The 27,161-nt window shown below is 42.1% G+C and overlaps 1 protein-coding gene across 8 annotated transcripts in view; it reads right to left on the minus strand.

Annotated features, from left to right (window-relative positions):
• Bptf (bromodomain PHD finger transcription factor) overlaps positions 1 to 27,161 on the minus strand; it is a 108,901-nt gene that overhangs the window by 30,347 nt on the left and 51,393 nt on the right. For 5 of the 8 annotated variants that reach the window (XM_059272006.1, XM_059272004.1, XM_059272002.1 and 2 more), the window contains exons 6-15: positions 26,137 to 26,325; positions 21,783 to 21,970; positions 20,568 to 20,923; positions 20,085 to 20,216; positions 15,413 to 15,542; positions 14,724 to 14,862; positions 13,229 to 13,408; positions 8,693 to 10,973; positions 4,337 to 4,461; positions 3,185 to 3,313 (exon numbers count right to left, since the gene is read on the minus strand). In XM_059272006.1, coding sequence (XP_059127989.1) covers positions 3,185 to 3,313; positions 4,337 to 4,461; positions 8,693 to 10,973; positions 13,229 to 13,408; positions 14,724 to 14,862; positions 15,413 to 15,542; positions 20,085 to 20,216; positions 20,568 to 20,923; positions 21,783 to 21,970; positions 26,137 to 26,325 — 3,849 coding nt within the window. The remainder of the gene's footprint in view (positions 1 to 3,184; positions 3,314 to 4,336; positions 4,462 to 8,692; positions 10,974 to 13,228; positions 13,409 to 14,723; positions 14,863 to 15,412; positions 15,543 to 20,084; positions 20,217 to 20,567; positions 20,924 to 21,782; positions 21,971 to 26,136; positions 26,326 to 27,161) is intronic. The other 3 variants (XM_059272008.1, XM_059272005.1, XM_059272007.1) reach the window with 1 other exon arrangement.

Consider the following 27,161-nt stretch of genomic DNA (forward strand, 5'->3'; position numbering starts at 1 on the left):
ACCCAGTATAAAAAGGAGATCCAAAAAGCTGAAGAACATGCAAAAATCTCCCAGGAAGATTTAAAATCTGGAGAGATGACTCAGAGGTTAAAGAGCACTGGCTGTTCTTCTGGAGGTCTTAAGTTCAATTCCCAGCAACTACATGGTGGCTCACAACCATCTATAATAACATCTGGTGCCCTCTTCTGGCCTGCAAGCAATACATGCAGGCAGAACACTATACATAATAAATCAATCTTTAAAAAAGAGAGAGATTTAGAACACTGTACAGTAAAGAGGGATAAGCACCGAGCCTTGTCCAGGGCCCAGAGGGCAATAGAGTCCTGCCATAGAGAGCGATGTGAGACAGTGGCGGTGGCCATCTCAGAGAAGCTGCAGTCAGCAATGGAGCATAGGGAGCACAGCTCAGCGGACGGCACAGCTATGATGGGTGCACGGTGTGTGTGGGGGGTGGGACGGGACGACGACGTCTCCAAGATGCCCCTTGCTTCTGCTCTTCTCTCTCCTGCTTGCTGTTGTGTGCCTACTGCATTTGGTATGGTGTGGTGCCCACACGAAAGAATCCCACTGTATCTAGTATAGTGCTGTGGAATATTATTCTAAAGTGTGTTGCATTTTTTTCCTACTGCTTTGTTAACAATGCAAAGATGTGTTACATTTGTTTGATTAAATAAAATTAACCTGCAGGCAGGAGGCTAAATCAGCAAGTAGCTAACAGGAAGTGGTAGGGAGGAACTAAGTGTAGTGAGGTTTCTTTATTGGGGGCTGAGCAGAAGGACGCTGGGTTTTTGGGAAGATGCCAGCAAAGGGAGAAGGTTAGCTACTTGCTATTTAACCTCTCTGAGTGGGCAGAATTCCACTTCAACCTTTGAATCGGGAGTTCTTTGGAGGGATAGAGATGTAGATAAAGTTTTCCGTGATAGCTTTGAAAGAGTCAGTGCCTGTGGTATTGTATTCCCCCAAATATTGTGCATACTAATAAACTTATCTGGGGTCAGAGACAGAGCAGCCACAATATTAAACATAAAGGATAGGCAGTAGTAGCACACGCCTTTAATCCTAGCATTCCAGAGGCAGAAATCCATGTGTTCAAGGATACAGACAGGCATGGTGACTCACGCCTTTAATCCCAGAAAGCAAGAATTTAATCCCAGGGAGTGGTGGTAGAAAGCAGAAAGGTATGTAAGGCGTGAGGACCAGAAACTAGAAGCATTTGGCTGGTTAAGTTTTCAGGCTTTCGAGCAGCACAGTTCAGCTGAGAGCCATTCGGATATGAGGACACAGAAGCTTCCAGTCTGAGGTTAGCTGTGGCTTGTTCTGTCTCTCTGATCTTCCAGTGTTCACCCCAATACTTGGCTCCAGGTTTGATTTTATTAATAAGAACTTTTAAAATTCCTGCTACAAGTGCCCAAGGGAATCCCATTCCCTAGGGCTGCGGCCTAATCGCTGCTGGTAGCAGCAGATTTGCAGTCTCTGATTAGGACATCAGATGCTTAAGGCGCAGCCGCTGTAAATAATAAAAAACAGTTAACAGTATAGTGTGATGGTTTCATGAGAAAATCCCCCTCCTCACTGCATAATTTACTTGTAGATCATAATGATGATTTTCATAAAGCAATGATGCTTAAGAGATGTGAGATTTGTCAAGGGTGGAAAATGAGAACAAGTTAGTTTTATGCATTACGGACCCACGAACTCTGCCTGTGGAAAAACAGGCTGATGATCAAAGAAAGCAATTACGTCCCAACACCAAGGTTTGGTTTGAATTCCTTGGTCATGTAGCTTACAGAATTAGTCACAGGTTTTGGTGTGCGCCTTGAAAAAACAAAGTTGTGAAAGGAAATCAAATGGCCCTATTGTGTGTAAAGAAAAAAGAAAAATAGATGGTTAGCTGAGCACTTGAGAAAAACTTTGTAGAGTAAAAACAGGCTTGGAATCTGCTGCGGTGAAACCACCAACAGCTGCCTGCCATCCAAAGGAACTGGCGGAAATACGCTCGGCTTGCTTAAACCTTGTCAAATAGTAATAAAAGAATCAGTGCTTTGGGATAAAGATGTTATGGTGGGAAAATTAATACAAAGGAAAATGTCTAACTACTTGTGGGCTTCTAAGGAAAACATGCAACTTGTGATTATAATATGATTTCTTCCTGTGTAAAGATTTAATTTGTTTTTGGAAAATACGCAGCTCGTGGTTGTGAGGTGATTTCCTTCTTGTGTAGAAATTTTTGTTTTAGGTGGTATAAAAAGGGTAAGAGAAAAATAAAGAAGCAGAAGAATTAGGTTTTGCTGCCTTAGATAAGTCTCCTCTGTGTTTAGCAGTCGTCAACTCCACATTTCCTCTCACTTTCTGAGCTGCTGGAATAAACAGAGGCAGCCAGGAGTAGACCTGCACTGTCCATCAACTGAGCTCCCCACTTTGGTGCCTGGACAGCACTTGTCACTGTGATAGTATTCCATTATCTCCCAGGACAGTATTCTTTCAAATGGGGGTTATTCCCCATCATCATTCACTAAAATGAACTATGAGTTAGTATCAGTAAAGGTATACATTTAAGGAGAATGATTTTCAAAAAGTGTTTCTTTGTGAAGACATCATTTTCTCTTCCCACACTTGGAAATTTTTTATTTATGCATTTGTGCATGTCTCTTATATTATGACTACCTTGAATAGTTTACATTAGTTTTTTTGTTTTATTTTTTATTTTTCCAGACAGAGTTTCTCTGTTTAACAGTCCTGGCTGTCCTGGAACTTGTTCTGTAGACCAGACTGGCCTCAAAATCATAGAGATCCACCTGCCTCTGCCTCCCAAGTGCTGGTGCATTAGTCTAAGCATTTTTTATCATGAGTTTATACACACATACGTGCAGGAGTCCATGGAGTTCAAGTAACAGCCTCAGAGGCCCCTAAACTGGAGTTGTGAGGCACACTGTAGGTGCTGGGAACTGAACCTGGGCCCTCTGTAAGAGCAGTAAGGACTCTTAACTGCTAAGTCAGCTTCCTGAAACAGGGTCTCCCTCTGTAGGCCAGGCGTCTCAGCTGTTAGTCTCTCTATATGCTTCTCAATACAGGAGTAGTTTGTGGTGTAAGGTAATTAGTTCAAGAGACAAGTACTAAATCACAATTAATGGAACACATGGCCAACAGGCCAGTGATGATATATACATTTTTTTCTATTTCTTACCTTTTGGTGCTTCTGGAACTCCAATGGGGCAAATAATCTTCCTAATACAATATTCAGAACGAATGCCGTAAGGACCCACATCACGCCTCTTAATTATTTCTGTGGTTGTGATTTCAGTTTCAGATGTTTCTATGGGAAGACGATATACTTCTTTAAAGATGTGACTCTGCAATGTCCTCTCAGAACATCTGGGTATTAATGAGCACAGCATCACTGCTTGATTACAAAGCTAAGCTTCTGGCCCCAGAGAGCATGTGGGCGGTGCTGCTGTTTGTTTTTCCATCGGGGAATCTCACGCTGCTGCGTAGGCGGGCCATCCCTTTCCTTCTGACATAATAACACACAGCTTCCCTCTATGGCCCACTGCCTAGAACTTGACACATTAGCCCAGGCTGGCATCAAACTTGTGGCAATCCTTCCACCTCAGCATGAGTAGCAGGAAGAAAAAAACGGCAGTAAGGTCCAAGTTACCTCCCAGAGGCAGCACCCAGTCAAAGTGATGCCTGAGGGTCCAAGAATCCCAGGTTAACTGACTTACACTCTGTAGTAACAACTATCATTTGAAAATTTGATGGGTCTATGTGTGCTAACTCACCTAGAATGTGAACCTTGCTCTTTAACCTTGAGTTTATGGCACTCAGAAAACTTGAGCAAGGTTAAATTCTATAAAATAAAACAAGCATGTAATAAATTCAGTGAATGGCACATGATTTGATTTTTGTGCAGTGCTAGGGGTCAAACCCAGAGCCTCATACATGCTAGGTGAGTGCTAAAGCCATGGATTCATTTTTTATTTCTTGGTTTGTTTTGGTTGAGACAGTTGCTCTAGCTGGCCTTGAGCTAAGTATAAGTAGCCCAAACAAGTCTCTTGCCTCAGTCTCCTAAGTAGCTGGCATTACGAGCCTTTCCTGCCAAGTCTGGCTACTTTTTTTTTTGCTACACGGCCTCATGTAACCGAAGATGGCCTTGAACTTTTGATCCTCCCTCTTCCAGCTCCTCAGTGGTAAGGTTTCAAGCATGCACCATCACAACCAGGTTATCCAATGCTAGGAACCTAAACGACTACACATGTTGGTGCATGACCTATGCACTGTAGCAACTAAGCTATTTCCTTAGCCCACATCTTTTAAACTTCAAGTCCAACTCCCTTACCTGTCCGTGTGGTCCCTCCTCCTGGAGGAGCCTTGGCTGCCATGTCATCCCATCTCAAACTGGCCCACAGTAACCGTAACATCAGGCTCACTCCTGCTAAGGATTTGACCGTCTGGAGTCTATACCTGAAAAAACAACCCAGATCAAATACATATAAACATACAAACACACACTCACTCACACTCTCTTCTTCTCTGTGAACCCGGAGGACATGGCTCTGGTGCTCACTGTAACCACAGTATTTCTAACACGGCTCTGTAAGACTGTGACATTACACAGTCTTTAACAGCTTTGAGTTCCTAGGATAACATCTTATATCATCTAGATTCATTTCCAATGCCATATAAATAGGTAAGTGTTTTATCTTAAGATTAATAAGACAACAATTTATAAAGATTTTTATTATATTAATCTACTAAAATATCTGCATGAAAAACTACCAAGAAAAAAACAAAATCAATAACCATGTTACTAAATATGAGAGGAGTCTTGAAGATAAAATCATGATGAAATAGTTTTTGCTAAAACAAAACAAAATAATTGAATATGTTTATGTTTTACCAAAGAGTAAAACAAGACTAAAACACTCTGCCAATGCAACAAGATCTTTTCAAACTAAAATTCTGTAGTCCATGTGACTCTTGAAAACAATTACTACACATACTATGAATACTAACAATGTGGGTAATTTTGGAATCCAAAGAAAGTTATTCCCAGAAATGCACAGTCCTGTATCAGAGTAGGGAATCTGGGCTCATGCTTTTCCATAAGCATGAGTGTAAAGTTACTAAATACACTTTTTTTAAAAAAAGTAACACCAAAAGCACATATGAAAATGAATTTACTCAATTTCAATGAGAATTTTATCCTAAAATGGAATTCACTGTAACATATATTAAAGCACCCCACGGCTGTCAGTTCCCTGTTAAGACCTGCATAAATAGATTCCCCTTTGGACATTTTCAAACTACATAAAGTGAACACACTGGCTAAATGCATCACAGAGGAAACCTAGACAGTAAAGGTAACTTCCTCCACTAACAGGCAAATGGGAAATCTTAGGACAATTTTGCACTGGAAAGGCGATGCTTTTTCTGTTCCTATCGTGTGAAAAATGAACCTTGTCGAATGGTTCCTGCACCTCTGCCAATTTCTGGCTCCACCTATAATACGTTTCTTCATGTTAACACCCCAGGAAGCTTCCGAGCGCCTTTAAGATGCTGACTAGTGGAGGGATATCCTGGGAGGAACAAAGTGTCTGTCACTTCAGGCCATGCCCCATGGAAAGCCTTGTGCCATTTGGTGTGTCAAGAAAAAAACAAGCATTTCTTATTCTCTCTTTCTCCCCTGCTTGTTCTCTAGGGTCAAACAGTAGCTTCAAATCCTCACTCTGTCTGTCTTGCCTCACACACACACACAACACCGTCTCACCTCCACTGTACTGAGGACAGAACCCAAGGTCTTGGACATACCAGGCAAGCACTCTACCAACCATCAAAATCCCTGGTCCCCAAAAGCAACCCTATTGTAAAATGCAGATAACATCAGTGGATGAACACAGCCACAGGCTATCAGTCTGCCGATTCATTCACTCATTCATTCATCCCAACAACAATGGAGTGCTGCCGATGGGTCAGGACTGTGAATGAAGCTGGGAGAGACACAAAGTGTGTTAGAATCTACCTGGTAAGAGCTGTCCGAGAAGCAAGTACATAGGTCTGCCATAGTCTAAAACACGTGTTCAGTGGATGACAGTGTGGCTGACTGACTGAAGGCAAGGGACACACGAGAAGGAACGATGTGTGTAAAAAGCACACACTTCTCAGATGCTACATCCTGTGTGGTTATTGCCAGAGGGAAGGGGTAGGTGTAAATGGCGATGGAGCTTGCATGGAGAAGAAAGCAAAGCTCAGAATGAGCTATGCCAGAGAGAAGGCTTAGAGAAAAGCTTGTAAATTCTCTGCTAAGGCTTCCCTTCTCGCCTAGTGATCATCAGGTGACGCACACTGTCCCCTCCCTTCCCTGCAGTAGTGAGTGTCCATCAGTCACTCAGAAGAGTCCCAGCAGAGAGCCATTTTAGCAGGACCCTCTAGCAGCTATGGAGAACAACTGCCAGTTCAAAAGGACAGCGACACAGAGTCTTGTCGGGAAAATGGATGTAAGGAAAGGTACGTTCAGAGGGTGTCAATTTTCCTAGAGCACTCAGCTTTAACATTACCTTAAAAACATGTACCACCATGCAGCTGGGCCTATGTGTAGTCTTAACTGCCTATGAGGCTGAGGTGGGAGGACAGGGGTTTGAGACCAGCCTGGGCTGCATAGCTAGACCCAGAAGAACCACCCCCCAACAAATAAATAAATATAGACAAATAAATAAATTAGAATCACACCGTCAGCTCTCAGAATTGTTCTACTAAGCAGCAAACACATGAGACTCAAGGGTTAGCATAAAAATGCACTTTACATGAATAGTTTTTGTAGCAATTTTTAAAAAAGTATCCTAAAATCAAAATAACACGTATTTTTACCCATGCTTCCATTAGTCAGAAGTGACAGTTATTAATTCAACTTCAACAGATTAAGAATGTACAGTAAGGTATTTCTTTCCATTAAAAAATGAGACTGACCAAACAGGTAGGATGCATGCTAGCGCATATCAAAACATTCTAAGTCAAGGCATCTGCACTGCGCGGCAGCCATGCACACAAAGGCTCTGAGGCCCATGACAGTTGGGGCCCAGTGACTACCTTTCATTTCAGAACTTAAGGAGCAGTAAGACCAGCTCCCCGCCTGCCGGGGCATCTTAGTTCAACTACTGGTATGTACATAGTAACTTTTCCAGTGGGAAAGAAGTTACCTGCAGGACAGTCAAGGATGCACTTTGGGACCGCTCTCAATGAAGAAAGCAGAAAAGTGCAGAGCAATCCTACACTCCATGAACTGCAATGAAGAGTTCCTTGATTCCCTGCAGGATTCTGCAAATCCTTCATTGCAGGCCCTGCAGAGAAAGTGGACTTTTCAGCTGTCTCTAGTGCATGTGCCATGGAGTGATGACATCTTACTTCAAATCAATGATGAGGTATAAAAAAACGTGCTCATACAAATGGTGAGTGGTCACCACAGTAAATGAATTCCTTTAGGGAGAATTTGCATTTACACCGGTTTTGTGGTCTTTTCTTTTTCTTTTTCTTTTCTTTTCTTTTTTTTTTTTTTTGGTTTTTCGAGGCAGGGTTTCTCTGTGTAGCTTTGCGCCTTTCCTGGGACTCACTTGGTAGCCCAGGCTGGCCTCGAACTCACAGAGATCCGCCTGGCTCTGCCTCCTGAGTGCTGGGATTAAAGGCGTGCGCCACCACCGCCCGGTGTGGTCTTTTTTTACACTAGCTAGCTGACTATAATATAAAGGACATAAAGAAGGATGGCAGTAACTGAATTTGGAAATACTTAAGACACTCTGAAATGAAGTCTTAAGAGAGATGATGGCCTGCTCAGTAACCTGCTGGAATGACCATGGAAAACCAACTGTAGCCTAGACCATGCTGCTTTCCAAGCCTGATGTTCTTAATGCCTATGTTCATCCCTCTCAACAAGGGTGGCAGGTAGAGACAGAGACATGAAAAGGGACAGAACACGGACAAGCACGTGAAACGCACACAGCACATAAAGTGCTGGCTGTGGTCAGGAAAACCGGGTACTGGGCTTAACCTGGCCTCTGTGGTCAGGCAATTACTCTATGTCTACAGGAGAACTTCTAGGCCTCCTTCCCAGTGAAAAATGAACATGAATTAACAACTGCCAAAACTATGAACTTACAATGTGTTCTGCAAACATGGAGGCCCAGCATTCTTAAATAAGACTATTTCTGCATTTTAAGACAGTTCCTAAGGAAATTACACTCTACCTTTTCTTACATAAATAATAGAGAACTCCAAAACGTTTATCATGCAAATAAATTTCACTAGGAAGGACTGACAGGCTTTAAGAATTTACAGGCATGTTTTTATGAATCCCAGGAAGTGATCATCCAACTCTGTAGTTGTCATGGTGTAGAGAAAACAACATGCAATAACTTGAAAAGGTAGACCATGAGAATAAGCTTGGCATGTTCCTCTTGGCTCATGGAAGTTAAAATGGACATGCATGTTAAAAGAATCCCTTACGTTCTTATCAAGTCCATGGCTGCTGGGTAAATGTTAGTACCACCCACTGGCAGAGCTAGCAGCTTTCTGTATCATTTCCATCACTAACCTGGCCACTACATATATGCTTCCCTCTCTCCTGGGAGCTCATTTTACTTCAAAATGAGACTTTAAAAAACTTTAGTCGCCCCCTCCCCCAAATAACATATAAAGTACATACCTCCACGTGATACCAAAGGTTGGTCTAGGAGAAGGATATGGCCATATGTCCAAGGCAGGTTTTGCATTATAATTAAAGTAAGGGACTTCCCGGATCCCTCCTTTTCTGGCCAGCTTTTTCAAGTCATCATTAGGCAACACGAAAATGCTCTTTTTGCTGCTCTTGGTAACAAACTTCCTATAGGACGGCAGGGCTGTTCCTGAACGGGTCTTCTTGGGTCTTGAGAACTTCATCAGTTTCACCTTGTCTCTTGTGGAGTATTCTTTGCTCACGGTCATAGAGGTCACCAGTGTGCTCCCTGCAGTGGTCAGGGAGTCCGTCACTGTCGTGGTCACCACAGTTTTGCTTTGCTCCTTTACAGAGATGGTGTTCATTCCAGTGTCTGGGCAAGGTGTGGAGAGCTTTGTCACAGTGGTGGTGGTAGTTGTGACAGTGGATCTGGCACAATTTTCTGTGGAAGAAACCACAGTTTGCTTGTCCCCCTTTGCTACCTTAATGACAGTTTTTGACTCTGTAGCAACTGTGGATGTCATCGTGGTGACTTCTGTGATGATTGTTTTCCTTCTGGATTCTCCATTGACATTCTCGTCTTTGCTGGAGGGCAGACCATTTTCATCCATGAAGTCATTACTAAGGTTAGACATCTCTTCAGAAGTAACAGGAGATGGGGTAACCTTCTTAACCTCTGGACTCTCTGTTTCCATATCTTCCACCTGATTAAATGAGTTGCTTTCTGGACAAGGGGCTGGGCGTATGGTTACCTGGGTACTGTCTGACTCTTTGGTGGATGGGAGGGTATGGAGGCTGTCTTGGTGATTACCTTTGGCATCTAAAGAACTCAGTGAATGTGAGTTGGTTTCAGAACTGTTTTGTTCATTGAAATCTTCCATGATGATGTCACCGTTAACAAACGGCTTCACGGCAGATTCCTTAACAGCCAGTGGCTTGATGTTTCCAGGGATGACTTTACTGATATTATTGACCTTTGGTTCAACAGGACCACTCACAACTTTACCTTCAGAGCCATCCTTCAGGCATTGCCCCTTCAGGTGACCCTTGGCTTTACTGTCTTTGCCATTTATCTGAAGTTTATTTGCCTTATGCCCTTTCCTTTCAGACTCTCGGTTTTCATTATTCTTTCTGTCAGTGGCATGTTTTAAACTCATTTGGTCAGTGCATTTGTTAACTGGTCTCTCATCCAGCTTTTGGTGCTGACCTGGTTTTTTACCATTTGCTTCAGCTACCTTACCCTGTAGTTTATCTTCACAATTTTCAGTGGATTTAGGAACTAACTCACATTTTGACGGCTCCGCACTCTCCATGCCTTGGTCTGGGGTTATGAACTGCTCAGAGACACATTCATTGCTATTCTGAACAATCATATCTTCTTCACTGCTATCTTGAATAGACATGGTATCAGAACTATTTTCCAAAGTGCTATTACATTCAGAGTCACAACCTGGTTTCCCATCAAAGTCCATTGCTTTGGGGAAGGGCCGGGCATCTCTGTCACTGGTACTTTTAGGTACTGATGCTGGTACAGTACTCTTGGAAGAAGGCACGGTTGTGCTGCTCTCTTCCTGTGGGAGTGGCTTTTTGCTCTTAGAGGTCAAAGTGCCAACATCCTCTGCACTGGTTGCTTTAGCATCGTCAATGATAAAGTCACTTCCTTGGGTTTTAGTTTGACTTAGTTCCAGTCCCTTACTGGCAGGCTCAGAGATACTGGCATCTAGGGCACTTTCAACAGAGTTCAGTCGCTGACAGTTTGGCCCTGAACTCTGAACAGAGACATCATCTGACACTTGATCTTTTGGGTAGAGTTTGTTTGTGCTCAGAGTAGGATCACTTTGTGAACACCCATGTCCTGAGTCCCCAGGGCTAGCTTGGCTCGGACTGGGGCTTTGTTCCTGTCTGAGCCAGTCACCCTGACACCCTTCGCTGGCCTTTGCAGTTACTGCTGATTCAGAGGGGCTTTTGAGAGCACTGGTGAGAGGCTTGCCTACTCCCTTCAACCCACTCTCCAGTTTCAACTTTTCAAGGCGCTGCTTCTCTTCCAGTGTGAACTGTCGAATCCGCCTTTCCAGGAGCCCGTCCAGCTTAGAGGATTTTGTTTTCTTTTTGTAACTAGTCCTTAGATGGAACCCCTCACTGACATTGACCACATCCACCTGAGTATTCTCCTGACAGTTTATATGGGACTCTGTTCTGACAGTATCATCTATCTCCATTGGTTCTTCCTTGAACGATTTGTCATTATCAGAATCTAAAACTTCTTTGACATCTGTGAATTAAAGACATTGATAAAAATGAAGAATTCTCATTTTTAGAAGTATCTACTATTGCTATTTTTATATATATACAGGAAGGTCATGGACACTACTAAACTTTAATGGAGTTAAAAAATAGATACATCTCAAATACTAGATGATTCTAATTTTCGCTACCTAATTGATGGGATTCTATAGTGGGAAGATGACTTAGCCTATGATACGCTATTGAGTATATTATGCCTACAGGTATGGTTAGTTTCAACTGAGCTGAGCTGGAGCTACGTCACCCAGCACTGGGAGGAGGCAGAGGCAGGAATAGCATGAGTTTGAGGACATCCTGGGCCACACAGCAAACTAATCTGAACAAAAACCACTTCTGGCACACGTGCTATCAGGCTACAATGAGTTTAAAACTTCTGTTTATTTCTTCCACATACGTACGTGTGTGTGTGTGTGTGTGTGTTTGTGTGTGTGTGTGTGTGTGTGTGTGTGTGTGTATTCCCCACTTCCCCCCAGATAGGGCTGGTCTGGAACTCACTGTGTAGATCAGGCCTGCGTTTGCAATGATTCTTCAGATTCAGCTTCCTGAGTACTACAATTACAGATGACTTATTTGTGTTTTTTTTTTATTTGTTAAAAATTTCCTTCCAGTTTTATTACTTATAAACACTTCAAAATTAGTGTTTGATTTAAGCAGAAAAGTCAGACTTTTCTGGATTTGTGGAGAAATGACATGTGATCCATAAAGTGTGTCATGGAGTCAATTAGCAGTCAAGCTAGAAACTTTGTTTTTGTGGACAGAGTCTCACTCTGTAGCCCCTGCTAGCTCAGACTCAACTCAATCTTCTGCCTCAGTGTCCTAAGTACTACGATTACAGGTGTGAATAACCATGCCTAGCCTATGTTTTTGTTTCATGCATCTATATGTTTGTTTACATTCCTGTGTATGTGCGTCTGGGTTCTTTTTCAGTATGTCTCAATTTTATTCTTTGAACCCAGAGCTCAACAATACAGCTAGTTTAGCTAGCAAGGCTCTGTCCTCAAGTGCTGTAATTTCAGGCAGGCCACCAATGCCCAACCAGCATGTATGTGGACTCTGGGAATACAAACTCCTAGTCCTCATGCTTAAGTACCAAGACCATTATCCAGTGGGACATCTCCCAAGTTTGTTTATGTGTTTAAAAAAAAAAAATGTTTAAAACACTTTTTGTTTATATGTCTCACTGGCCCTAAGCTTTCTCAAAAGCTTACATATCACGTTCCCATGTTCCCACACAATCTAACAATTCCACTCCTTGGTATACCACTAAGAAGTAAAAAATCTGTGCCTACAGAAATACTTGGTATACCACCAAGCAGTAAAAATGTGTGCCTACAGAAACACTTAGTATACCACCAAGCAGTAAAAATGTGTGCCTACAGAAATACTTGGTATACCAACAAGCAGTAAAAATGTGTGCCTACAGAAATACTTGGTATACCACCAAGCAGTAAAAATGTGTGCCTACAGAAATACTTGGGACAGAAAACTGGTGAGATGGTTCAAGAGTAAAGGCTTTGCTATCAAGTGGGTGTGAGGTTCTGAGTTTGATCCCTGGAACCCACAAAACAAATAAATTAATGTTTTAAAAAAATCCAAAAATTAGCTGGTTATGGTGGCACCTTTAATCCCAGCACTCAGGAGGCAGAAGTAGGTGGATTTCTGTATATTCCAGGCCAGCCTGTTGTACATAGTGAGTTCCAGGCCAATCAGAGTTACACAGTGAGTCTCTTTCTCAAAAAACAAAACAAACAAGAAACAAATCCTAAAACTGAAAGTGTTAGTGTTCATAACAGTTAGAAAGGAGAAACAGCCCAGTTACTCACTGATCAATGACTGGGCAGATGCATTGTGGCCCTATCAATACAGTGGAGTATTCTTTGAAATACACTGCAATGTGGATGAACCTTGAAAACATCATGCTGGATTAAAGGAGGTCAAGAGACTGCCTAATTTCATTTAAATGAAATGTCTAAAACAGACAAATCCACCAAGAATAGACTGATGGGTTGGGACCAGAAAGCAACTTCCTTTGGCATGATGAAAATGTCCTTAAATTGTCATAAATGCTGAATAAGTCTGTGAACAACGACAGCCCTGACAGCTTAGTGAGGTGAATCACCCATGACACCATTTACGCTCTTATGAGACGGTGCAGTACCTTGCTGATGAACCTGCTCCAGGGCACTCTCATCACCCCGCCCCACCACACTGGACCCTGCTTACCTTGGTCCTTCTTCTCAGACACCTTAGATAGTTCCATTGCACTTTCATCTGCTCCGGCTGCAGCTTCTGAATCTTTTGCCTCACCTTTCTCAGAATCACATTCGGTCTTCATTTTTTTTGGACTTCGTGGACTTTTTCTTTTATCTGATTCATCCTTATTTTCATCTGTATTATTTTTGGCTAAAAAGAATCACATGTATGGCCATAGATGGTCTTAACATTAGAATTTTTAAAATAAGTTTTATTTTTGTTTTTTGTTTGTTTTTGTTTTTCAAGACAGGTTTGTAGCTCTGGCTGTCCTGGAACTCACTCTGTAGACCAGGCTGGCCTCAAACTCAGAGATCCGCCTGCCTGTGCCTCTGAATTATGGAATTCCTCTGCTAGAATTCAAGGCATGTGTCACCACCACCCAGCTTATTTTTATTCTTATTTATGTGTGTCTGTGTGTCTTTACACATATCTGTGTCCAGATGCCTGAAGAGGTTAAAAGAGGAAATCAAGATCCCTGCAGGTACAGGGGGTTGTGAGCTACTGAATGTGGGTGCTAGGAACCAAACTCTGGTTCTCTGCAAGTGCTCTTAACCTCTGAGCCACCACTACAGCACTACAGCCTCCTAATCTAAGAACTGAATATAGCTAGTCTATAGAAAACTACCAAGTACTATCCAATAAGCATATTTCACTATTTCTAATTAAAAACCAAACCCAAATGAAGTACCATATACCTTCTTACATTTAAGTTGATGTCAAGTCCTGAGGGGCACTCAAGACACAATATACACAAAAGGCAGGCATTTTTTAGTTCTACGACTCCGAATGCTCTCATCTGTCATGGAAGTCTCTGTTCACTTCCCTTCTAGGTTTCTAGGTGTAATAGTACTGAAAGTGTCAACTAGTACTGAATATAAGGTCTTGGGGCAGGTGGAACCACAAGAATCCAGATTTTGAAAATAATTACATGGCTAAATATTTTAAAAAATTATTTTCTCTCATTTTGTCTTTAACTAAAATCCTACATATCAAAGCCTTGTAAAGGTAATTTAAAAATCTTTAGCTTCTGGGGCTAAAGAGCTAGCTTAGCTGGTTAACAGCATTTGTGAGTTTTGCAGAGGACCTGGGTTCAGTTCCCAACACCCACATGGTGGCTCACAGCCATCTCTAACTTCAGGGCCCTCTTTCTGGCTTCTGTGGGCACCAGGTATAAATATGTGTTACACATAGATACATGAAGGCAAACACTCATAAACATAAAATATAAATAACCTTAAATAAAAAAAAAAACTTTAGAACTTGTAAATTAGTAAATCACAACAGTATTTTCCACATGCTATTAAAAATTTCATAAGGATACATTTATCTGAAATAAGGTCAATATACTATGAAATTCTAAGAACTAATACCAATTAGAAGTGGTTCTATCAACAAGCCAACCATCAGCACTGGGAACATTAAGGATCTCCTATCAGCTGTATGTACTACTCAGTAGACTACTCACCTCCTACCAGGGGCTTCCTGTAGTTCACATTGGTATTGCCTGGTAATTTGGGAAGAAACCTATAAACGTGTGTTTTACTAATCCAGCTCCAGCCGCCATATCCTGTCACTCTGTATTCCTCTCCTTTTTGCTTCCAAACCTGGAGAAATAAAAACACAACAGTTAAACAAGCACACTTGGTACTTTAGTACCTGCTGTACACAGGCTAAGAATTAAGCAAACTGTAACAGAGAGGTGGCAGAGTGGGAGGCATGCACAGGCACACATGCCTGGTGCCCTGAGTTCCATGCCCAGGACCCACGGGGTGAGACCAGGAGAACCAACTCCTGCCAATTAGGCTGTGACCTCTGTATGTGCATGTGCTCTGACACTCACAGAAACAGATAAAAGCATAATAATAAAAGAATCAGGCAAATTCATTACATTTACCAAAGAATCAGTTTCCAGTAGGAATCTAAAGATTTATGAAAGAACGTAACACTCCTACTAAATTTAACAATGTTTTTATTTTTATAACAAGTTTCAACAAACTGGTCTCAAATCCTAAGAGAAACAAGCTCACAAAATTACAAGACGTGCTCACACCACCTCGTTAATTGAAGACTGTGACAAGGTAAAGCCGAATGAGTGCATGGGAAACTCCGCAGTACACCCGTAGAGACGGCACACACCAGGGCAGTGCCAGTTACCTGATGCTTCACTGGAAACGTGTATTTCACCCAGGTGGCCTGCTGCATGGTCTCCTCCTCCTCCTGTTTCTTCTCCTTCTTTTTAACTTTCTCTTTTTCTTCCCTTTCAATTGATGTCATCCTATGTAACCTGAGAATATATGGATTACAAAAAATTACATTTTACTTTTGAAAAAAAAAAAAAGATATGAATGTAATACTGAAAATTAGGAAGAAAACCAGAGAGTGCTTAGTTAGAACCCTACACCCCAGACACTCCCAACAGACAAAAATAAGTAGGTGCAGCATTCCCTAAGAGGAGAGCTCAGAGCAGAAAACAAACAATAAAAAGGAATAGCCTTTCCAAACAGGTCCCTAAAGAAACACTAGTGTTTTATTCTTGTAATGTCTCATGCACAAGCCACCACTATGGATACCCATGAGGAACCCACTCTAATAGAACTGACACCACACAAACAACTCAGACTCAGACTTTTAACCAGCAAATACAAACACTAGGAGACCTTTCAGGCCAGACACCTTTTTCTGCTTTAGGTGCTGGGGATTAAAGCACAGGGCCTTAGGTATTCTAGGCAAGCACTCTTACCACTAAGCTTTTCCATATCACAACACCATTTTTTAATTAATAAATTCAGGTACAGTAGCAAAAGCCCTTCATCTCAGCACACGGGAGGCTAAAGCAGTATCTTGAATCTTGGGTTTGAGGGCACACAGGGCTGGGCTATCCACTGAGATGCTGTCTCAAAGGAACCAACAAGGAAGCAAGCACTCACTCTTCCTCCCCATCTCCTCCCACTGTACTGAGAAGGCTTGGTGCTGCTTTTTCTTATCAGCCTCAGCCTGTTCTTTCATACACTGCTCACCAGGGTCCTCACAAATTGCGGGGCAGAGTGCCAGGGGATGCCTGTTCCCTGTCTAAGAACTAGGGAGTAAAGCAGGGTTACAGCCACAGCAAGACACAGCCTCAGGCACAGGAGCAGGGGAGGCCGCCTCCACCAGCAGTTCCACTGCTTCCGTATGTATTTCAGAGGGACCAGCTCCAGCTCAAACACTGAGCCATCACTTTGACAGAGCAGATCCCTCTGCTGACAGTGACCAGGCGCCAGCTTGTGCCCTCGGTTTCAGTCCAGAGCAAACAGATCCTTTCTCACCACCAAATACAAAAGCTTCACTTTGCTTTGGTATAGTTCACTGTGATGTGTGCTGACCCTGAGTAAAATTCTATTGTTCTGGCCACCACGAACAAAGTCTGTATGGGGAAAGGCAGCAATACAAGTCCAGTCCTGTCTGTTGGGCAGAAAGCCCTGGACACTCAAGAGAGCCCCATCAGGATGGGACCATGTAGGCCAGCTGTCATTCTACACTACGCTGGGCTGGCAGATTTTCCTTTCACCTCTGCATAGTCACCTGAGAGCCAGACCATGAGGATGAACTGTCAGCTCCACACCCTACTCTCCAGGTAGTGCCCATAACTCTGTGCTGCGGGGTATTATTGCAGATATAACACACAACACTGTGTGTCTTTCATCCTGAACATAGGGAGTAACCCTCCATCGTCCTCCTCAGTGACGGGATGGCCGAGACCACAAGTTCCTGTACTTGAAATGCTGACAAAATGAAGTGAGCACAAGGCACACCCTGGCCTGCCGTCAATCGCAAACCAACTGCTGCCCATCCCTTTGGAGCTGAGGAGCCAAACTGGGAGGGAAACACTACCATTCCACTGATTGCTAATTAGGAGAGAAGTCACCATTCCCTGTCTACTAGCCTTTCACATGGATTTCCTGCACAATGCCTGTGCGGTCCTTTGTCTCACTTGTGCTGGACTATTAGTCCTTTTCCTTTATAAAAGGTCTTTGTCAAGTGAGGATATTTCCATTTGTGGGGCCAAGATTTTCCCTCTATTTGCCATCTCTCTTTTGAGTTTGATTACAATAATGGTTTTCCACTTAGAATTTTAAATATGTGTGTCCAATTTCCTCCTCCATGGCACCTGGAGGTTCTGTGTAAAAAGAAAAGTATCAGAACAAAAATACAAATTAATTCATGTTTTGTCTTTCTTCTATTAGCATTGTGGTTTTGTTTAGTTGTTTTTCAATCTTGATCAATTTGATCTTTGGCTCACGAACCATGTCTTCTTTGCTCAATGATATGCAGCTCCACGGCAGAGCTGCCAATGTCTTAGGGCGTATTTGAGAACTCTCTGAGTGAACTGTTTGCTGCTTCTGACCAGGAAGTGTTTTGACAGCTTCAAATATTTTGTTATGTTTTTTGAGACAAGGTTTATGTATTTGTAGCTATATGTAGCTCAGGCTGGCCTCAATCTTAATTTTCCACCCTCTACTATGTGAGAGATTAAATTTAAGGCTTGTGCACCTCAATCTAATACCTATTCTTTAATGAATATTTATTTATTTTATTACTTACTTAATGTGTAGGTCTGAGAGTATGTGTTTATATGCACTTAACATTTGTAGGGGCCCACAGAGGCCAGAAGAATACACCAGATCCCTGGTACTGGAGTTAGAGACAGTTGCCAGTCATCACCTGAGTGCTAGGAACTGAACTCAAGTCCTACCATGTAGCCTTCACTGGCCTGGACCTTGCTGTGTAGACCAGGATGGCCTCAAATTCACAAAACTCTGCCTATCTCCATCCCACAAGCATGGAGAGTAAAGGTGAGCACCATCACACCCAGTTCAGCTTGTCCTTCTAACTTACAAAGTTGTAGTACTGTTTTTCTATATAAAACTTTCAATTTCTTACCAAATTCTACCCCCCAAAACCCAACCACACACAAGTGAAATTTTATAGTAACAGGACAAAAACTGACAACACCCAGAGACTTATTCTGCTTGTCTTTTGCTTTTTTGTTTTTGTTTTGTAGACCAGGCTGGCCTCAAACTCAGAGATCCACCTGCCTCTGCCTCCCAAGTGCTGCGATTAAGGGTGTGTAACACCACTGCCCGGCACTTTTTTGGTTTGAATTGCTTGATTGGGGAAAGCCTTGTTTCTGTAGTCCAGGCCTCAAACTCGAGGTGACCCTGCTTCCCCAAGTGCCACCATACTGAGCTTTAAATATGTTTTATTTACTTATACATTCCTATTTTGAAAATTAGGGGATGATACCATTGGAGTGATCTAGCAGGAGGGCAGATAGTTAGACTGACTCTTCCAGTTTTAAAGGGTTACTAAGTAAGTGCAACACATTTGCAACAATACTTTTGATAGTTTATTTGTTTAGACAGCATCCTGCAACTTGTGACCCTCTTACCTCAGCCTCAGTGCTGGAGTTAAAGGAATATGCAACCACAACTTGTATAACTACATAAATACATACATATGTTTATTTATTTATAGCTTCAAGTTCTGGGAAGAAAAGTCTCGTGCATATAGTCCAGTCCTTGTAGTAATTTTTAAAACTTTTTAAATTTTAATTTTAAAATTTTTGTTTATTTTCTAAGGTCTGTGGACACAGGTATGCTTGGGCAGGTACATGCATCTGAGGGCCGGAGGCAGACACAAGGGATCTAACACCTTATTTGTTTTTTAAGGACAGGGCCTCTCAAAGAATCATTGTTTCAGCTAAGACCAGCAGTTCAAAGAGCCTTCATGATGGGCCTATTTCCCAAATATCTGATTCTTAGCAATGGGCTTCCAGGTGTGTGCCACCTCAACTGGAGGTGTGTGTGTGTGTGTGTGTGTGTGTGTGTGTGTGTGCGCGCGCGCGCGCGTGCGCGCGCTGGGCAGTGAACCTGAGTCCCCTGAAGGGCAGCAAGTGTTCTTGCCCAGACTTCTACTGCTTGCTCAAGTACACACCTCTGAGTCTGCTTGGTAGCTGTGTGGTCTTTGGGCAGACATGCAAGTTTACAAAGAAGCCTGATTCTTAGCATATAGTGTTGGCAATATTCTGCAATAAATGCTTCAAAATGCTGGAGATGGCTCAGGAGTTAAGAGCAATGGCTGCTCTCGCAAAGACCCTGGTTTGTTTCCCAGAACCCACATAGCTAACAGTCTGTAAATCCAGCTCCAGGTGGTTCTAACATCCTCTTCTGGCCTCTGCAGACACCAGGAATACACATGATAAACAAACACACATCTAAGCAAAGCAGACACAGACATAGACTCTTTCATCCTGTCAAAAATGTGCCGGGCGGTGGTGGCACACGCCTTTAATCCCAGCAGTCGGGAGGCAGAGCCAGGTGGATCTTTGTGAGTTCGAGGCCAGCCTGGTCTACAGAGCGAGATCCAGGAAAAGGCGCAAAGCTACACAGAGAAACCTTGTCTCAAAAAACAAAACAAAACAAAAACAAACAAACAAAAAAACCCAAAAAATGTTTTTCACTTGTAATATCTTTTAATACATATGTGAGACTGACAAGATGGCTGGGGGTAAAGTCACCTGTCAAGAATAAACTTCTCTCCATATATTCATACCCAGGGCATGCACAAGTCCACACACATAAAAACAATAATAAATAAAATTTTAAAATACTAAAAAGTATATTTGATCTCATTTCATCTTCATTACAGTCTTACATTCTGGGAATTAATGGAGGTTGGGAAGAGATAGTCTTTACTGTGACCTCTTGGGCTTTTCCATGATCATTAATGATCTAGCATTTCAGAAGTATCCAATACTTATCAATCCCAAAGCTCAGAATTCACTCACCTGGTGTGCCCTAAAGACTCCCGCCATATTGGCAGCATCACAACCGGTTTAACAGCACACTCCAAAATTGCAAGAGCCAATGCAAACTCTCTGGGTTTACTACACATCTGAACGGCCTTGATCCAATTAGCCCTGCAGTGCAGAAGGAAAAAAATCATTTCATTCCATTGTTCTTAACGGAAAACATGATAGCCATAGTCTACCATGACTCAGCTTCACAGCTCCAATGAGAAAGTGTTCTACGTGGCAGGAATATGTACACAGGCACACTGAGGGTACCTAGCTCAGAGAACTGGAGATTTTATCCACCAGGAGCAACTCCAGGCATCACTCAGTCCTCTCAATTCCTTGACCTACAATATTCTTTACCTTTGGTCTCCACTTTACTCCAGGGGTAAAATTCTGATACCCAAAGTTATCCATGGATCCATTTTTCGGTAATTAGCATATTTACAGCAACAGAAGAACTGTAGTTTCCTTTACCTGTGTGAAGCCCAATTGGGATGAAGAAAGGATGAAGGGATGTTGCTTTCTAGCTGCGTGATGGTGAGTCTCAGCGTAGATATGGTAAGGACTTTGGAGCCGTGAACAGATCCATTCCATTTGAACTCCCCGGCTGGAGTGAGACAGAATTTATGTGCCAGGTGCCTCCTCTTGTCATGGTCCTCCCTGTGCTGGTGCTTATTCAGGGCAAAGGAGTTGGTAGAGTACTGATTGTGGTAGACGCGATACTTCCCTTCTTGTCCCAGCTTAAAATAATTGTTGATGCTCCCTTTCATGACCACTTCCTTTTTGGTGCTCAACCGTGAAACTTCTCCTTGGGAGTTAACTACCAGCACCTGATGAGGAAAATAAAGCTGTCAGTATTTGTGCCAAAGACAAAAATTTTGTCTGACCAACTCTCTTTCAATAATTGTAACCAATCGTTCCAAACAATAGACATTTAATGAAAAAATGGGGGGAGGGGCAGTCCTTAAAAAGAAGAAAAGAAAAGGAAAGCAGCTAAATTGAAAGTGAAGTTGAGCTGGGCTGGGTGTCTCATGTCTGTAGTGCCAACAATCAGAAGGCTGAGGTGAACTAACAAAGAATTGTATGAAATAAAGCTGACTCTAACATCATCTGCTCACTGAATTTCTAATAAATGAACTAAATGTTGGTGTATAAATTTATTTGCCATAATACAAGACTAACAGTTTTGCTCTTGGTACTCACTACAACCAAAAAAACCACAGCCAGGTGGTGGTGGCGCACGCCTTTAATCCCAGCACTCGGGAGGCAGAGGCAGGCGGATCTTTGTAAGTTCGAGGCCAGCCTCGTCTACAGAGCATAAGCCAGGAAAGGTGCAAAGCTACACAGAGAAACCCTGTCTTGAAAAACAAAAAACAAAAAACAAAAAAAAAAAGAAAGAAAGCACAATTCAAAACTAGGTCAATAAATTTCCTGTCCCTTTTTTTTAAAGACTTTTAGGGTGCATTCCCATTCTAATTATTTGTTTAATGTGTGTGTGACTGATGTTGGCACATGAGTGCAGGTGCCTTGGAGGCCACAGGCATCAGCTCAGATCCCTTGGAGCCGGAGTTACCAGTTGGGAGGTGACCACTGGCAGGGCAGCCCGTGCTCTGCACCTCTGAGCCATCTCTCCTGTCCACAACTCTAATTACTCAGGGTGCACAGAACTCCGTTTGCAATAGAACACACCTCTTTGCCCTCCTTAAACAATTTATTTGCTTCATGGGCTGCGGCTGCCACCTGCTGACTCTTCAGCTGACTGAGTTTGCTATCTGGGTTCCGCAATCTGGTGATGATGCGAGTGGAACCGGTCGTCCCTCTCCCAGCTCCAGGGGACTCGGCCATCTCTCCGTTAGACTTCTCCAATCTGAAATCACCTGTGAGCAAATGAAACGTCACAGTGATTGCTGACAGGAAGGAAGGAACTAAGAGTGCCTTATTTATTCAGCACTTACATACCATATATCTTTAATGTCCAAGAAAACTAAGCAGATTAAGTCCTTTCATAGGCAAAGCAAACGCCATCAATTCCTGAATGCTTTCCTCAACAGCAAACACCAAAAGTAAAAATGCTGTGTGTCATTTGTTATTTTGCAGAAAACAGTGTTACCTGTTTTGAAACTCATCTACTGGAGAGGAAGGGCCTCCAAAAACTTGCAAGTAACAAACATAACAACTCAAATGCATACAAAAATATTGCCTTGTATAACTAATATGGATTTGTATATTAAAAGGATAGTTAATTTTAGAAAAATTTCCCACTTAAGTAGTAATAGTCTTGAATTTTAAAAGTGTCAACTGAATTTTTCTTTAGAGAAGTTACATAATTATCTATGAAAACTCATTACAACTAAAATATTTTTTAACATAATAAGGATCTCTCAACATCTGCTTTATAAGTTCATTTTTGACGGTGACAGACTGAATGCCCAGAAACAATTTCTGCTTTCTATATGCACAAATTTCACATTGGATAATGAACATACATACCCAGTCACTCATTGTACATTTTCCATTGGCCAGAAAATTGAACAAGACCTGATTTTTAATTTAAAGCTTAAAAAAAGAAATTAAACAGTGTAGCATTGGTAAATCCAAGGATGGGAGTTTATCGTATTATATATATGGTGGTATTTTAGGCAAGTAGAGATAGATGCAGATGGAGAAACTAGCTGTTCATTTCAGGGGAGTATTTAACACTGGCTGGCTGTTCCCTACCTGTCCTCCTCTCTGGAGGGGGATGTTCTGCCCATGTTAACTGTGTAGCAGAACAGGATTATAGATCAAGGGTCCTGCCACTGGAAGCAACTACAACACCCAGACAGAACCAGACAGAACACCCCACCAGCCCACTAGCTAACTCTACCAGCCCGTTATCAGCCTATTCCATTTTTTGGCTTTTAAATCTGGCTTCTCCTCTCGCTTTTCTTCCGTGGGACTGAACCGAGGGCCTTGCACGTGCTGAGCACATGTTCTAGCACTGGGCTGAACCCTCACCTGACCATTCTGGTTTTTCTATTAGTAAGCAGGAAGAGTGTAAATTAGGGGCTGTAACTTTCACCTCTACAGTAGAAAGACTGCTGCTTGCAAGGAACAAAAATCCCCCAACACTCCGGAGCAGACATGAGAAGAGGAAATGTTGAGGAAGATGTCTTGCTAACCTTCTTAGCTTCCTGAACCTGACAGTACACCTGAGACTTTCATCAGCCTTAGACGTTCCTGTCAACGCCATTAATAAAATTTCATCTATGTTTTAAGCAAGGTAGATTTCTGTCAATAGCAGTAAATCCTCAATAATCCAACAAGTATTTTAAGAGTTGGCCTACAAAATACACCACTGAGTAAGTCGGGATAGATCAAGGGCTGAGTGTCTTGCCAGGCCAGGCTGGAAAGCCAGTAATCCCGGACACTGCTATCTGCTCTTAGCCTCCATGTGCTGGAGCTTTAACGCCAAGGCGCTGAACTCTTGGGACCACTTATTACATCCTGCAATAGACTTTACAGATGCTGTCTGGTTTAGGTTTCCAAACTTGCTGAAAACAGAGAAGGAATAGCAAGGGCTTTCTGAAAGAAGCCCCTCAGTGTACAGCTGCAATTCAATGCTGCTCAGAATCAACCTGCTGCATTTGCTAGTTTAGCAAAAATACAAGAGAGGAGCAATTTCATCTGCAAGGGTCAGCGCTGAAGGGCAAGCAGAGGTCCTCATGGAACACACTCTGTCGAGGCCACACTGCTGTCATTAAGAAGTCAATCTAGACAGGCAGCCTGGTGGCCAAACAAACATCTGCTCTAAACCAGGCCCTCTGGTGAGCATAGGCAAAGGGCAAAGGCTACTGGACCACCAAACAAAATGACGAAGCAGAAGGGCTCCTGTCCATGGAGCTTGAAGCAAGTTCCTAAGTATTAGGTACTAGTGGGAATGCCTATAAATCTATAAGGAAAAGTTATACTGACACAGGGAGTGTAGGTAGAGAACTCTCCAACTCTGCCAAGTTGCTGTGTATGATTGTTCAGCCAACAGCAATTCCCAACAGCCCCTACTGTATAACAGCCAGCAGAAACTAGAGAATGGCCCCCAGAACCTTTCATCTGTTTTCACCATCCCAAATCTGCCAAAATAGATCCTCCATTATCAGGACAATAATGTACAAACAGCTAAAGTCAGAATTTCATATGGGTTATAAACTAAGATAAGATACACTCAAACCTGTCAAACTTAAAGTACAGTATACAGAAATCTTAGACGGGGCCTAAAATATAATTACAGTTATTGGGTACAATTGTGGGCCAAGGGTTTTTGGAAATTTTCAGGTGAGGGTGAGATCTATGCACCACGTGAGGCAGAGGCATTGTGAATGGATATGTGGGAACAGACATGAGTGACCATGCTGTGCTGACCTACCAAAGGATGGAACTACAGCTACCTGCTTGGTCCAATCTTTGAACCAGCCCTCGCTCTTTGGAAATCATTTCTACCCCATTTCAATCATACACTTTTGTTGGAGCCATCAATAATACCTTGCCTGCCCTGGCCACAGGTGTGGAACAATATGATCCAAGATAAGCCACTCAAATTCCTTCCTCAAAGACTTTTGATTTGGAGCAGGAGTAGGGGCTTTGCCTTTGGGCCACAGACCTTGGAAAGACATGAAAACAAATTGCTGGTGCCATCTTACCTGCAACTTGGAAAAGGCCTGTCTGTGTTAGGAGAGAATGGAATTATCACACAAATTTAAGTTGGTTGAAAGGGAGAGAGAGACAGAGAGAGAGACAGAGCAGTTGTTATACCGCTGGGCCCACTTACGAGTCAGGAGAACTTGGACTTCCCATTTTATAAGCTAATTAAATTCCCTCTACATTTAAACTATTTTAAGATGGTCTGGTCACTTACAATTGAAAAAGTCCTAAGTAAAACACATCTCCAACCTTATGTCATATTTGATATTTACTCAAGATAAATTTAAAACAGTGCTACAGACATATGAGAAATTACTGTAAATATATTTATTTTCATAAGATTGTCTTCCTTAAAAACAAACAAAAAACCCCACAACATACAGAGAAACCCTGCAGAAAGAGATGAAATTTAACGACATAAAAATGTAAAAATTTCAGACAGTAGAGAATTAAGCACAAGAAAGTAATATATAAGCACATATATGAAGCAGATATTAATGACCATAATACAAAGGCAATCCAAAAATTTATGCAAATATATCAAAATTCTATAGGAAAAAGTGAGCTGAAACAGTAATCATCAAAACACAATTAAACACATGAAAAGAAACAACCACATTCATAAGCAAAGATATGCACTTATTCCCATGAAATACCTTCTTACCACTGGCAAAAAAAGATAAATGGTGTTAAATTTAGGTGTACAAATAGGGAAACATACAAGTTTGGAAATGAGTAGGGTTGTCCCCTTTGGGTGATTAATTAAGCAGTAGCTACTATTATCTGGAAGAGGTACCTACCATTTGCCCAGCCAGTCATCTCCTCACTGTTTCCTACACTGCCAGAAATACTTGCAGAATACAGAGACACTTGTGGAGGCTGGTAGAAAGCACCACCATGGTGATGGCCAAACACCGTGTAGCAGCTAAAAACAATGGTTTAACTCTAACAGGAAGAGTCCCTACCATGTGTCACTGAGCGGGAAAAGGAAAAAACAAAACAAGATGCAGAATAACACATGCAGAATGATCCCATTTATATATTTAAAAAAGAAAAAAAAAAAGAAAAAAAGAAAGAAAACCAAAAAAATTGTCAACATACAGGTATGAACATAATGGAAAATACAAAATACTAATGGTGGGTATATTTCAGGAGAATAAAAAGGCTTCTATTTTTCTCCTTACAGGGTTTTTTGTAAAGCAAAAGCAGTGAGCTCATGTTAATTAAAAATAAAAACAAAAACAAAACAAAACACTAATTCTTTCTAACCCACTAACTTTTATTTAAAAAATTGAAAATGTTTAAAGAAAAAAAAAGAAAAAGAAAAAGAAAAAACTCTCCCCTGAGTGGATGAGCGTGCTCTTACCTATCTCTTCTTGACCAGAGACAGGTGTGTGGGAGTCTCTCTCTCCAAGGTCAGGGTCATCGGCTGCCTTAGCAGAGTCACTCTGGGAGGAAGTGAGTTCACTGCTGCTGTTACTGGGTTCCAGATTAGGCTGGATGGAGGCAGTGGTAGCACTAGTGTTACTGCTGTCACATGTCTTGTTAGAGTCTTCTAGAAAAATAAAATATCTGATTTTTACATTGAAAATCACAACAAAATCTAAACGTCAGAAAAGCACTTAATGGTTGTAGGACTGCATCAGGCTGCTGCACGTTACACAGCAAAGCTGATCATGGAGGACTATGGAGAACCCTGTGTGAGAAGACCCTGGTGAGCACTGCCCTACACCTCCTTTAAAACCTGTCCATCAGCTCCCAGGCTCTTTATCATCATCCGGCACAAAGCAGATAACTTCCAATAGTCTAGAGCCAAAGAAAAACAACCAACACAACTACTGCACACAACTCAGGGCACGTCAGATATGGAAGAAGTGGTTTTGAGAAAAGCGCCCAAAACATGAAGCTAATTATAGTCTCACATTTCAAGAGTTTTCAAAGATCTCTATTAGAAATGGAATGAAAGAGATTCTTTACCTAAGGTTTTCTAAGTGTGCTCACCTTTTCTGGGTAATTCACAGCATCACTAGCAGTTCAGTTCCTAACAGTACAGAAGTTGGTACCAGGAAAAAAAGACAGCCATGGAGTTCAGAAAGGAAGTCTGTCAGCATTCTTTGTCCCCGACAAGGTACTCTTTCTATCACACTAAGTGAAAATGACTGACACTGGGTCACACCAACTACATGAACTATGGTGATGAATAAGGAAACAATGCCCCCATGAAATGCTTTAGATCTCTGACTGGACCCAATGTGATGGGTGCCATAGCATAGAGAATAGAGAACAGAGGAATAATCACAAAGGAATGAAAGTTGCCTTTAAACATGTGGAAATATGACCACTTCATTCTAGCCAAAAGAACGCAAACTGAAGCTGTGCTCACACTTGTAA

This window comes from Peromyscus eremicus, chromosome 8a, assembly GCF_949786415.1.
Source record: "Peromyscus eremicus chromosome 8a, PerEre_H2_v1, whole genome shotgun sequence".
In the NCBI taxonomy this organism is placed as follows: domain Eukaryota; kingdom Metazoa; phylum Chordata; class Mammalia; order Rodentia; family Cricetidae; genus Peromyscus; species Peromyscus eremicus.